This window comes from Hipposideros armiger, unplaced genomic scaffold (genome assembly GCF_001890085.2).
Source record: "Hipposideros armiger isolate ML-2016 unplaced genomic scaffold, ASM189008v1 scaffold_1128, whole genome shotgun sequence".
Lineage (NCBI taxonomy): Eukaryota > Metazoa > Chordata > Mammalia > Chiroptera > Hipposideridae > Hipposideros > Hipposideros armiger.
Window position 1 is genome coordinate 405,692 of NW_017732478.1, and position 14,676 is coordinate 420,367.

At 36.2% G+C, this 14,676-nt stretch overlaps 1 protein-coding gene and 1 pseudogene across 2 annotated transcripts in view; one reads left to right on the forward strand and one right to left on the reverse strand.

The window, feature by feature from the left end:
- ADGRL3 (adhesion G protein-coupled receptor L3) overlaps positions 1-13,937 on the reverse strand; it is a 125,833-nt gene extending 111,896 nt beyond the window's left edge. For both annotated transcript variants that reach the window (XM_019632339.1, XM_019632341.1), the window contains exons 1-4: positions 13,758-13,937; positions 12,442-12,564; positions 8,024-8,232; positions 4,065-4,241 (exon numbers count right to left, since the gene is read on the reverse strand). In XM_019632339.1, the coding sequence (XP_019487884.1) occupies positions 4,065-4,241; positions 8,024-8,232; positions 12,442-12,564; positions 13,758-13,848 (600 nt within the window). In that variant the 5' untranslated portion in view covers positions 13,849-13,937. The remainder of the gene's footprint in view (positions 1-4,064; positions 4,242-8,023; positions 8,233-12,441; positions 12,565-13,757) is intronic.
- On the forward strand, positions 4,603-4,947 carry LOC109376424 (cytochrome c pseudogene; annotated as a pseudogene).
- Positions 13,938-14,676: the final 739 nt, after the last annotated feature.

Sequence of the window (14,676 nt, forward strand, 5' to 3'; positions counted from 1 at the left end):
AGAGAGAGAGATAGAGAGAGAGAGAGGTGTAAGCATAAAACTAAGGAAAGTGAAGCATTTTAAAGATAATAAAATCAATGTCAAGTTGAACTGACAGGAAAATAGGGAGACTTTATTTTTTATGTCCCAAAGAATTATAATTTGAATAAAGAGCTATAGGTGATATAAACTGTCAGACTCTTCCAAAGCATTTATTACAGTGTTCTACAAAACCATAGTAGAAACGTTCATTAGTCTATTAGTTTGAAACGTATTCTCCCATAAACTAAAATACCCCTCTTACAAATTGTGTTCACAAAAAGAATTAATGGTAAGAGAAGATACAGAGATTTCAATTTAGTGTATTCAACCTTCTGCTTAACACAGACAAATAAACCTGTCAATGATTTCCAGTAATGGAAAGGTTTTAAAATACCATAAATACTATCACAGTTTAGTATAAAATTACATTACCTCAATATCTGCAATGATTACTTTTCTGTCTAAAAGAGAAAGCAATCAAATATTTCTTTAGACAATAGAAGTAGGGAGAACTCAGAAGTAGTTAGCCAGCTGTGTTGCCATGTTGGGGTGGAGGTAACCCCCTCCTCCTTCTATCTGCCTAAATTGACCTAGCTATAAAATCTTTCAGCACCTCATTCAAAAATCCGTCTTAACACTATGGATGAAAAAGGGGGTTCTATGGAATGTAACCTCACAGGGTGATGTGATCATAAATTCCTAACTGGACAGGTCAGCAGGTGGGTAGTCATACCCCAGGCATGTAACTTCTTCAGGAAAAGGTTTATCTTTGCCTTAAGCAAGCCTTGTCTATTGTTTCTGTGCATCTAGGTTAAAGTACCTCTGAAATAAGTCCTGACACCCTCAAGAGAGCACATAATGTTGTTAACTATCTTGTAATTCAATCCCCCCCTTTTCTTTCTCCCACGGTCATGTAATCTTCCTTCTGTTTCCTCCTTAATGTCAAACGCATAAAAGAAGCTGCAAAACTATTACTTCCCAGAGATCTTGCTCCCCAGCATATGACGTCAGTTTGCCTCAAATAAACTCTTACAAAAATTCTCTATGGGTTTGGACATTTCTTATGTCGACAACTGTTTTCTCCCTCTTGTTAGACTATAAATTCGCTGAGGCCAGGGATTTCGTTTGCCTTATCCCCTCAGTATTTTGTGGGAGTACGTACGGTAATCTGACATTTTAAGTAGAGTGGACAGAGAAAGCCTCTTTGAGAAGGTGACACTGGAACAAAGACTTGAAGGAGAGGAGGAAGCTAGCCTGGTGGCTCTTTGGGGCATACGAGGAGGGAGACTTTCAGGTCTAACTAGGACACACCTGATGGAAAGGCAGTGGGGCTGCTGTGGCTGAGGCCGAGTGAGCAGAAGAAGGGTGGTAGGAAAGGCGGGCAAGAGCCATCCATGCAGCCAGGATTCGGGATTTTGCTCTTCCTGGCATGGGCCCTTCAGATTAGATCAAAGGTAAAAGCTACCTGGTTTGCTTTTTGAAAGGATTACAGAACTGCTTTTTGAGAATGAATCAGAAGTGCAGTGTAGTTCTGGATTTGTGGCACTTAATAGAAGTCTAGGTGGAGATTATCAAGGCAGCAGCTGAATCCATGAGTCAGTAGTTAAGAAACAGAGATAGAAATCTGGGAATCATGAGCTGGTGTTTAGAGCCATATGACTATATGAGGTCACCTGGGGCGAAAGAACTTAGGGTGCCTAGACTACCTGTAGGATTACACTCTGGGCCACAGCAACAATGAGAGGTCACAGAGATGACGAGGAAGCAGCAAAGGAAGCTAAGAGAAGGACCAGTTGCTGAGGAAAGAAAGAAACAAGAGACAATGGTGTACCCAAGGCAAAGTGAAGAAAATGTTGCAAGAATGTGGTCAACACAAATTCCCCACGTTACCCCACTAAGTACATTCTGCTCATCCTTCAGAGCAGGGTGCTTTTCTGATAAGCCCTCTCTGAGCAGTCCTGCCTTAGATACATGACGCTCTTCTGAGTCCCTCAATCACAGTGTAGACCTCAATGATAAAACTTATCACAAGTATGACTATGGCTTCACTTCTCTGCCTTGCCTCCCCCTCAAAAACGTTAGTTCCCTGAGGGCCAGAAGCTTCACTTTAATGCTGGAATCTAGTGCTACCTCTGACATGTGGGAAGGAGGAAGTTACATTTATTGAGAACCTACCGTGTAGCAGGAAACATGTCAATACCTCTATTCAGGTACTCAAAAAATGTTAATAAATAAAAACTAATGAAGCGAGTGCTGAATGAACAAGACAGATGACACAGATGCTAGATAAGGACACTTCGGTGCACAGGCAGGGCCCTGGAGTGAAGACCCCCTTCATCAGGGCACCTCCGCTTAATAGCAACAGCTATCAACATTACTCGGCTAATGCTTCTTGCTCTCTTTCTAAGATCCGCAAGCAAATTTCTCCAATATAATTTGGTTTCCTTGATAGATTTTCCAGTAGAGTTAGAAAGTGACAACTAGCAAACATGAATATATGTTCTAACTGACTGTTGTATTTCTCACTGTGCACGAATACATTAGTGTTCTGTTATGGACATTAGTCTATCAGAGGTTTGGTTAGTGTGTTACTTTTTGAACTTCTAGGTGTGATTAGTCTGCTTGTTTTTTTTTTGTTTTTTTTTTTCGCGTGTCAACACCATGTGGTAAGATCAAAATGGGACTGACTTAAGCAATCACAAGAGAATGTGATACAAGAAATCCAGGACATACATACTGTGTGACTGAAAGCAAAAGGAAAATATTGATTTTCATTTATTTTATCTCTTGTTGACACACAATAATGGTCACAGTCAGGATTCTTGTATAATAGATTGAGTAGAGGCTGCTATGTAATGAACTGAGCAAAATGATATTTTGTTGTTGCTTGAAACATGATCCATTTTTCTGAGTTTGAATTTATTCCCTAAGCTGAAAAATAGAATCCCAGAGCCATACTAACACAGTGCAAGTTTAAATCTAACATTTGTTAGTGTAGCCAATCTTGCTAAGCTAGATCAATTTGTGATACTCTGACAAAATGTGTTTGTAGTCCTTTAAAGACCAAAATTTGAACTGTGCTGACATAGCTAAGGCAATTTACTCTTAAGGTATAACTGGGATTGCATTTGGTCTCCCTCTGGGATACTTGTACCATCTCTAAATTCAGCAGTGTCAAGAAAATTTTGGATGGAACTATTTGGATCAATGACAACAGGTAGATATACATTTGCTATAGTTTTCCCTTTTTAAAATATGTTGGACAATGATAATTCCTCTATATTTATTAACATCAAGGAGATGAGAAGATAATTCACAAGTATCTTAATTTCTTGTTAGTATCCCATCTATCAATTTTTACCAAGTTAATCAGTCCTTTGTACTTTTATGTCCTAAATGTATCTGAAATCTAAGTCCTCTTCACATCCATCATGACAGCCAGAGTCATTCTGGGAAAAGGCTGATGCAGCCAAGTTAGCGAAGTTCCTGACTTTGGAAATTACTTACCTGGATTATTCCTTAGGGTAGTGTCTTATTGAATGAAGAAAACCCATTACATTATATTAGAATTGATAAGCCCTCTGCATTACCATGCGTTGTACATTGTGCTTAACAGCAGCTTTCCTAAGTCATTTTGACAGGATTCAATCTCACACGTAGTTCCTTAGTCTTCAACATACCAGATCCCAGTTCCTAACCTCACCACACTGCCTTTTGGTTCTGCAGTCCTATTTTGCCCTGTTCATGAGGTTTGACATTTATCCATACAATACAAAAACAGGGGAGACTATGGGAATTTTTATGAACAAAGTCTTATTTTATAAGTAAACTTCAGTTTTAATGAACTACATTGATAATAGAAAAAAAAAAGAAAAAAGAGTACTTGGAACCATCTAGGAGGGTATGGGTTGAACACAACAGAATTCCTGAATAAAATCACTATGAAAATGGAAGAACTCTGAAGTGAGAATGGCCATACGTAAAGGCCTTTTACAGCAAGTATCCCAATGGTATGCATTTTTATTTTATGGTATATATCTTACCTTAACTTCCACATGTGCCATGAGTACTGCAAAATTGGTTAGGTGGTTACAAGAGCATGTAGTATGCGTCTTATTTGTTGTCAGGAGCCGACAGCCTTGAGTTGACCAATAACCTGTCATTGTGCGCTTAGAATAGCTCCAAAATGAACAGTTGGGGTTGAAATTTTCCTCGGATTGCTACAGGGGAAAAAAAATCGATAAAGCCAATAACTACTTTATGATCACATAAATTAGGTAGGCATTTTCTTTACATCAACACAGCTTCATACTCTGTTCCAATTTTTGTGGCAATGTCTACCAGTGTTTTCCCATTTGAATTTGAATACAAGTTGTTGTTTATTCCCCTGATTAGATGTGTGTTTTACTTTTTCAAAAATTAATATTGAAAAAATATTAATACCAATGTCTCAAACTCATATCTATTAATTACAAAGTAAAGTAAAGTACATTGAGTAAAGAAGTCAACTGCAACAGAGTGGGATGTACAGCTTGTAAGCAGGAATCTTTGTATCGTGTGAAACGGAGTTGAAATTTAAAAATGGATAACACTGTGAAGGACAAGAAGGTTTTTGTTCAGAAGTGTGCCCAGTGCCATAGTGTGGAAGAGGGAGACAAGCGCGATATGGGGCCAAATCTCCACAGTCTATTTGGGTGAAGGACAGGTCAGGCCGCTGGATTTTCTCACACGGATGCCAACAAGAACAAAGGCATTGCCTAGGGAGAGGAGACTCTAATGGAGTATTTGGAGAATCCCAAGAAGTACATCCCTGGAACAAAAATGATCTTTGTTGGCATTAAAAAGACTTCATAAAAGGCAGACTCAACAGCTTATCTCAAAAAGCTACTAATGAGTAACAGCAGGCCACTGCTTTATTTATTATAAAGCAGAAATGTCTCATGGCTTTTTTTTTTTATCTGTACCATATTTAAATGGATCTCACACACCAGAATTCAGATCATGAATGGCTGGCAGGACATTTCTTTTGGGAAGTCCTGATTTAAATAATATCAGCTTGTGGTTCAATGAATATGATGAGCTTTTTGAACTTTGATGGTAATTTTGGTTTAGCAAGTGCTATCACTGTTTTCCCCTTCTAACGATATGATTGGACCGGGTTAGTGGTATTCAGCTTTTCACAGAAATGGTGAATGCCATCTCAAAGCTAGTCGGAGACTGATTTTCTATGTAGACTTACATAATTGGTTATATTGATATGTTTAAACACTGAGGAAGTCTCTTCACTGTCTCAGAGGAACAAGACTCGCTTGGGTTTCAAGTTGTGTTCGTTCGCTTGTTAAGCAAAAGGGCTGAAAATAAACTGGCAGTGCCCACTTTATCTTCTTGGTCCTAATTATGCCAATGTAATTAAAATTCCCTGTGTCTGAATTCCTGCCTTGTACTTAATGAAAGGCATTATAGTATGGTTTATGTATAATATCAAATAAAGTATTTAACGCTTCTCACACTTTATAGGTGATTAATAAGGTCAGAAGCTTTTACATTTTAGTGAGACAAGATACAGTAGAAAAGTTTGCTTGTGAATTCTTTCGTAAGCCCAACTAAGTTATAATTCAGGACTGTCTTTTCAAAAGCTATTATAAAACACAATTGTAGAATTAGGGTATACGTATGATTGGCAATGGTGCTTTTGTCTACTCATCTGAAGGATTAAAGTGATAGTCTATCAGCACAATATTGTAAATTGTGTGATCAAAGGTTTAAGATAATTAAAAACAAAATCACAGATCACAACTTCTCTAATGTTCTTGCTTTAATGACCAATGCCAAGATTTTAATGGCTGAAAGTACAATAGTCCTAGATATCGATGCAGCAGTGCTGGTCGTCATACTACTGGGTTATGTGTATTTGGTCCTGTAGGACAGCCTTAACTACAACGCTTAAATAATTAAGCCTTAGAGTTTCTTTGGCCAGTGTGAGCACTGCCATGTACGCTAACGCTGGAGAGAAGAATGTGCTTCTGGTTATAGCTTCATGGTATATAATAGTGTATAATGTATGTACTAAATTACTTTATACACAGGCTCTACCGTACATTTAGAGTAGTCTCTGGAAATTTGATAGAGATGGTGGGAAAATTCTGAGTGAGGAAAATAAATCTATCTGGTGGTGAGAGCCATCTCTTTTGTGGGACAGTGACTGGGAAAAGGCCTCATCGATGGTTTCAGACATGACGGGGATGATTACAGACAGGCCTTTAAGGCCTGAAAAAGCAATTCGCAACTTATAAATCTTATTTTCAGTCAATGGAAAAATGTGAGAAAGCGAAGAATTCAGTCTGGAAACACATGCAGAAACAATTTGGGGAAGCAAAAGAAAATCTGCTTAATTCTGATGTTAAGTCCCGGTCTGAGTATTAATGGCAGGGAACTAAAAAATGCATCTTGGAAATGTTTTGGAGGCAAAGCTTTTGTAACAGAAGACTTGGTAACTGTGTAAGTTAGTGATATTCAGAGGCAGTGCAGCAATTCAGCTTCTAAAAGCCAATTCTGGACCCATATGGAAAGACATGGAAGCCAGGGAGTTGTTCTATTTCTGTGCCTCCTACATCAACTAAGGCCTGTGTTGGCTGAGATAATTACTGAGTAAGTGCTGTGCTCTAGGCCAGTTATATTCAATAAGTGCTTCTGGTTATTTATAATGTAAGTGATCCTAGCAGTTAATTCAAAAGAAGAGACAGTCCCAGCTGTAAGGGCTATATGCTCTTAGAAAGAAACAAAGACAAAAAAATCCAGCACTGTATTTCATCCATGTGTCTTCATTCTTACTGCTTCATCATGGGTGGCTTGGTGAGGGGTATCAAAAGGGAGAGCCAGATGTATGTGTGGAATGTTTCTTCCAAGTGTCACCTACATTCTGGATTTTCTTTAGAACAGCGCTGTCTATTAGAATTTTTTGTGATGATGGAATGGACTTGTGCTGTCCAGTATCGTAGCCACTAACCACGTGTGGCTATTAAGCCCTTGAAATATGGCTAGTGTGACTACAGAACTGAATTTTTCATTTTATTTAACTTCAGTTGATTTCAGTTTACATAGCACAAATAATTAGTGGTTAGTGTATCGGCGGCACACGTCTAGAACCACAGCGAGTGGTCTATAACAAAAGTACTTATTTTCTTATTCTAGGATTCTTGCAAGTGTGCTGCAGTGCCCTTGAGGACACTGATTCCATTTCCTGTTTCTAAACCTGATTGCTCATCTCTATGTTTTTTACCATATGTTTACCTATTCCATTTATAAGTCGGCAATTTATTTTAGGTAGGTGCCATTCTGGCAGGAATGGATCTTTTGCCATCCTTTTCCTGCATTTATCTCGTTTCTTTACAGATTTATATTGTATATTTTTGCTTTAACCACTGAAGATTGCTGTACATTGAAAAGCCTCTGATGGAATTCACATGCTCTCTAGGAAGAGGCCTTACAAGGGCTGGCCCTCCCCCAGTTCACTAGACTCAGGCTGTTTTATGTCAGTCAAGCTCAGAGAAGACTAAATCAAAACCAATTTATGTACCAAAAAAAAAGGGTCAGTTGCTCTAAACAATCAGCTTCTGAAAAGATGGTCTTTAGAAACCTTTGTTCAATTTACAATACAATGTTTGTACATGTACAAAAACATTATCTAAATATAGAGATACAATTATTTGTAAAATCATATGTGCAGCCATGTCCAGTTCTATTGAACATATTGCTAGCTCTTTTTAATTATGAAGAAGCATTTATAAATCAATCTATGAGTGTTTTTACTATAAGTATTTATATATTGAAGAAATATTCTCCTCACTTCAGAAAAAAAAATACCACTACCATTTAATAGATAATTAATTGCTATATAGCAAATAATAAAAAAAATTAAAAGAAAATTAATATATGTATTTTATGTTCATGCTATAACAAATATATATAATATGAACAACTACTTAACACACCATTTTCTTACCTTAATGTGTTTAACCGTGAACACCACAGGATCAGCCAAGTACACCTTATTACTAAACTCTTTGTTTATTGCTGCTGTAATAACAGGGGAATTGACAATAACGGAATGATTGGTGGACATAGCCTCTGTTCCCAACTTCATGCTGGCATTCTCCGTGGACAAATAAGGACCCAAGTTGTTATACAGGACAAAGGCCACTCTGATCTCTCCTAAAGCAAATGCAAATGTGAATTATAAAGTGGGAAGAAACTCTGATTACTTTTTACATTCCATTACTTTTTACATATCCATTAAATTAGATAATTCTAATTAGATTGTAATCAGATCTGTATAATATAGAGACACAACAAAAATCAAGCATTGATTTTAAGAAAAGTGCCAAGTCATTCATGAGGAAAAGAAAATCAAAAGATTCTGAAACAACTACAAATCAGTATTTTAAGAAGTGACCCTTAATCCCTATCTCATTTCGCACTCCAAACTTAATTAAAGATAGATCATGGACATAAACATAAAAACCGGAACCATAAAGCTCCTAGAACAAAATATAGGATATCTTTCTTGTCTTTGCGATTAGAATCTCAAAAACACTAACCATAAAAGAAAAAAAAATCAGGTAAATGGACTAAGATATATATATATATATATATATATATATATATATATAATGAATATTTAAAGCATTTCTGATTATCAAAAGTAAAAGAATAAATGCCACACTAAAATGCAAAATACACACACTTTAGTAAAAAGAGATATAAGATAAGCAAAGAGACATATGAAAAATTATCAAATCAATTATGAAAATAAAAATTAAAGCCGTACTGGAAAACCATTTCATACCCAATAATATCTCTAAAATAAAATTTAAAAAAATGACTCCACAATAATGTTTATAGGGATGTATAAAAATTGAAATTCTTGTATACTGCTGGTGGAAATATAAAATGGTTCAACTACTTGGAAAAATGCTTGGCAATTTTTGTATAAAGTTAAACATATATCTACCCTTCCCAGATAAGTGAAAATATAAACTCACAAAGAAAAAGACTTCTATAAGAGTGTTTATAACATCATTATTCATAACAGTGCCAAACTAGAAACAACTCAAAAACCTATCAACAGGAGAATAAATTATATCATGTAATGGAATATACTATGCTTCGATAAAGAACAACTACTGACTGATGAAGCATCATGACTGAATCCCAAAACTATTATATGGAATTAGAGAATATAGATAGAAAAGATTCACACTGTATGATTCCAGTTATATGAAGTCTAAGCACAGGCAAAATTTGTTTATAGAAATAGTAATGAAAAGAAAATAGTTTTATCAGGTCGGGAGAGGGGATGAGCAGAATAGAAAGGCACACCAAGGAATTTTCTGGGTAATAGAGGAGATTTATATATTATTTTATGTGATATTACAGAGGAACGTATAACTGTTGATTCATCATATTAAACACTTAAGATATGTGAACTTTATTATATGTAAATTATGTATCTCAATTACAATAAAAAAATAAACAAATGTAAGGTTTCAAAAATTTTACCTGTCTTAAAACTCAGTGTATGCTCTTTTAAGGTCACTATCTCCATATGTCCTTCCACCTTATTTTTTCCATTATGATAATCTCTTACATGTAATCCTCTGTAAAATTAACCATCTTTTAACATGATTTTTTAAAAATCATTTCCTTTCTAAAAAAAAATCAAGCCCTATGTCTTACTTCCATTATGAATTCATATCGTTCCAGTGAGAGATAAACACTGCCATGACTACCACGGTTACTAAGAGGATGAAGTCAGTCTTTGTCTCTGAATCATAAGAGTCAAGTGGCAATAAAAACAAAGAAATGTTCATGAATTGTTTGAGGTGGAGGGGGCTGTCCAACATCTAAACTGTGCTCCCATGTTTGCAAAATACTCTACTCTTAGGGATTTAAAGTTACAAAATGTGCATATACTTGCTTTCCCAGCCTGCCCTGCAAAGAGGTTGGTCTAGGCACCTCAGCCAGATGCATCTAATCAGATGCACGAGCCTCAGACTTTACGTGAGAAGTTAGTGACACTGTGAGGAGCTAGTGACACAAGGAGTGATGCAGCAGCAGCAGCCCTCACTTGTGCTTCACTTGCGGCAGCAGTGACGTCTCACAGCCATGATTCTGTGTGATGATACGGGCAGCTGTCAGCCTCCTTGCTCTTGCATGTTTTTTGGGGTCTGATTCTCCAGCCTTCTCAATGATTCTATGAGATACCTATTATCCTTGCAGTAATCCGGCAAAGAGATTAGGAGGCGCTACATGAAGGAACTGGGCATCCTTAAACTTCCGATTCACATCTGAACATAGTACTGAAGAGAAAATAGTAATTCACTAAATACTTCTTGACTGTCACATTGCAGTGTTTAATTTTAGCGCTTTCCCTCTAGATTATTATATATGCAAATGCTGATTTTTAGAGGCTAAACTTCAGAACATCTATGTATTTTTCTTGTTGACAGTAACAACTTTTAATTGGTTTATGACTGGCAGATAATTCATACCAATTTCCACTTGTGGGATTGTATCATGCTGCCATACCACCTTGTTTTACCAGTGCATTTAGTCACACAGAATTGCTACAAATGCCCCACTCCAAAATTAATGCTTAAATCTGACCTAAAACATGCACACACTCACTCACACACACACACACACACACACACACAAATATGATTCAACTGTAAAAAAGGATATCTTGCCATTTGTATCAACAGGGATGAACCTAGAGGGTATTATGCTAAGTGAAAGAAGTCAGACAGAAAAAAAATACCCTATGATCTCACTTACATGTAGAATTTTATAAACACACACACACAAAACCTCACAGATACAGAGAACAGACTGGGGGTTGCCAGAGGCAGAGGGAGAGGCGTAGGCAAAATGGGTGAAGAGGGTCAACAGCTACAACTTTAGGTTATAAAATAAATGAGTTGTGGGGATGTAACATATAGCATGGTGACTATAGTTAATAATACTGTATTGCATACCTTGAAAGTTGCTAACAGAATCAATATTAAAAGTTCTCATCACAAGAAAAAAAATTATAACTGTAGAGTGGTGAATGTTACCGAGACTTATTGTGCTGTTCATTTTGCAATATATACAAATATCAAATCATTATGTTGTATACCTAAAACATATAATGTTATATGGGAATTATATCTAAATACCAAAGAAAATCAAGACTAGACTGGATTACAAACAGTATGCTAAAGGCAGATGTCCAGTGGGACACATGAGGCAGGAAAGACCAGGTAGCACATGCTAGGCCTAGTGAAGTCATCTGATTTCATTCTAAGTGTAGCTGGAAGGAAACTGGCAAGACTTATGTTTCAGAATGTACCTTTGTCAACAGGATATGCTCTTTGGGGACAAATGTGGAAGGAGGGTAACCAGTTAGGAAGCCAATACAGGAATCTGATTTTGCTCTATAGAAAATCTTATTGCTGTTTCAAAATTCACATTGTCAAATTAGCAACATAAAATGATTTAGATAACTCCAGTCTTATAAGATTTCCAACACTTACAAAGAATTTTCTTCTGCTGAAAACAAACATAATTTGGTTGTCTAGATATTATTTAACAGGTTCTTCTTCTTCTGTTTCCCCAAAACTATTCACCCTACAATATGAAACATCAGCTTTGAGTTGGTTGCTATGCCTTGGGGTCATCTTCCTATCACTAACTGGTTAAAGGATCTCACTTCCTTGGCAAAAAAAAAAAAAAAAGTTATTAAAAAATTAATATTAGTGAGGGTTGAGATATATTTTCTCTGAGATTATTATTTAATTTTAATTATATTCAGTAAACTTAACCCAGTACTAAACTGATCTATATTTACCAGTTCCATGACCCTAGAACATTTCCTCACATTAAATTTTCCGTATGCTTTGCAAAGGAAAAACAAAGAAACACACCCAAAAATAAGTGAATAAGAAAAACAAAAACATATAATTTTAAAATTACAAGTAAAATTTTCATTAAAGATTTTATAAAATAAGTCAGTCAACTCATTGAAAGTTACTCCTTTCAATGAAGAAAGTCAGAAAGTCAGATAATCTGGATTTGGTTGTTCATTGACTTCCCTCATATTCAAGTTTCTGATATTTCACTGCAACAGAAAAGTAACGGAACAATTTCCACAATCTGAGAATTTTGTAGAACACATATGATTGCAATATTGTTGGTGCAGGAGAAAAGAAAGGGAGGGAAGGGCAGGAGAATGACTATAGTGGAGTGAGAGGAAAGAGACAGCAGATAATTTGCCTAGCAGATTTTGGATAGCCCATTTCAAATCCCAAGCCAAGAAGCAACACATTGATGACAAGTTTAATTCTACCAACCTTGATAAATATCTATACTCTAACCTACCATTTCGGCCATTTTGTTTTAAAGTATTTGCAGAAAGCTGGATGGTGCTTCCATGACTCATGATTTCTGGAAATTTTAAGTCTTCTAAGTTTCCTTCTGTGCTCAGCCTTGCAACTTCCAATTCTGTTAACGGCAAAGAGATACCAGTGCTTACTGAGAAACATTCCAAAGCTAAGATAATTTCCTACATCACTGACATAGTTCTGAAATCAAAACACTGGAATTAATGCTCTATTTGTCATGCTTCATTGTAGTTCACCCTTTTATTTAGAAACTATTATGTTAGTATCTTACTTTTGTTAATAAAGCAAAAAAAAAAGCTATTAAAATCAGGTAAATAAGAATACAAATATATCAATTATAAAGGTGAAAATTTGAAACTCAAGCTCAAATCCTTATATTGTGTCACTGATTTTAAGTTTATTTTCAAAATATTATCTTTTTTTTATGAATTAAGTAAAAAATCCTTTTGTAATTTAGAGCTGCACTATTATATCGGTATTGATCTATCTTTAAATGTAATAAATTTGAAATTGCTTTATCAAATCTTCTGAAATAAAACCGTCAGCTACATCCTTACCCACAATAAAAATAGATTTACAGTCTTTATGAGCCAATACATGAGTATCAAAAAATTGTTTTATCCCCTTTACTTAAATGACTCATTTCTTTATAGTACATAATTCAGAGACATTCTTACAACTGAAGTGACCCATAAACCCTGTATTAGGAGTACAAAAATTTTAAATAGTATAATATATACACATAATTACACACACACACACACACACAGAGGTTGCCAAAAAAATGTACACAAATGTACACACATAAGGAAAAAAAACTGTATTAAAATTGTAATACTCAATATATACTGATAACAATAGATAACTATAAGTCACTTTTGACTTTTGCAATTACAAGAGGTACTCAAAGTGGCTACCATCAGCATAATTTTAATAGTTTTTTCCTTTCTTAAAATGTGTATACATTTTTTTGGCAATCTCTGTGTGTGTGTGTGTGAGTGTGTGTGTGTGTGTGTGTGTGTGTGTGTGTGTGTGTGTGTGTGTATGGGCCTCACTGTAAATGATCTCAGGGTAATAGATCCGATATTGGAATGTCCTAAGGAGGGTAACATACATGATTATGAGGACCTTTTTAAGCCAATGACAAGTGATATCCTCCTAATTATAGAAAAAGAATAATTTCAGAAAAATAAAGTATCACTCATAATACACAGGCCACCACAGATGCTTTTTTCTTTTCCCCCTTCTGCTGTACAAGGTCTCTGGCCTTTCTGTATAACAAAGGCCACTTACGGATATTGTCTGTGTTCTCCCTGACAATGTCAGTCTTCAAAAGGTTATCAGCCAGCACGAAAGCACTCTCCTCCACAGTGTCAAGCAACATGGTGGCTGCACGGAGCTGATCACTTGTAGTCAGGTCTCTCCACGCATTCAAGGCTTGCGGCTGAAGGAGGTTGTTCACTGTCTCGACCATTGCCTACGAGGGGATGAACAGAATAACAGAAGTCTCCAGTGAACCCACAGAGCTGTCAGAAATCCAGGTGTACATGCTGCCCAGCAAACAAGGATCAGCGGTGTGCATGAGTTCAGTATTGTCCCAGCCTCCCCTGTGACATGCAGCAGCAGAGCATTCATTATTTTGTTCTGTAAAACCCTAGCCGAGACTTTGCAACGCAAGAGGAAAACCTGCTTTTGTTTTGAAGGACAACAAATAGAGCTATGCTTGCTTCTTAGAATCAGTACCAACGGCTTCAATAAGACTGTAATCACAGCTTTAAATTATTTGGCTAGGGGACTACTGGCAAGTAATTTAAACCAACACTTTTATCACATCACCCACAAAAAAAAACCCACATATATTTCTTATATATCACCATAAAACTATATGCTGAACACAACAGAGATTAAAAGGATGACTATAGACAGGACAATATGAGAATTTGTTGCCTATATGTTGAGGACTCACTGAGCAAACCCATTTTTTTCTTATCCAGCTAGTAAAATGTCAGAATGGGGAAAATATCAAAGCATACATACTCCCAGGAGCTTTGGATGTGTTATGTGTGGAGAGAAACCTTCATGCTGTTTACTGTCGGAGAGGGGAATAAACAGTTGGAATTTGCTACTTATGGCCCTCAGATGTTTTTCCTTAAAAAAATATCAGCAGTAGGTACACTCACACGTAGAGATAAAGCACCACATTTCCCATTGC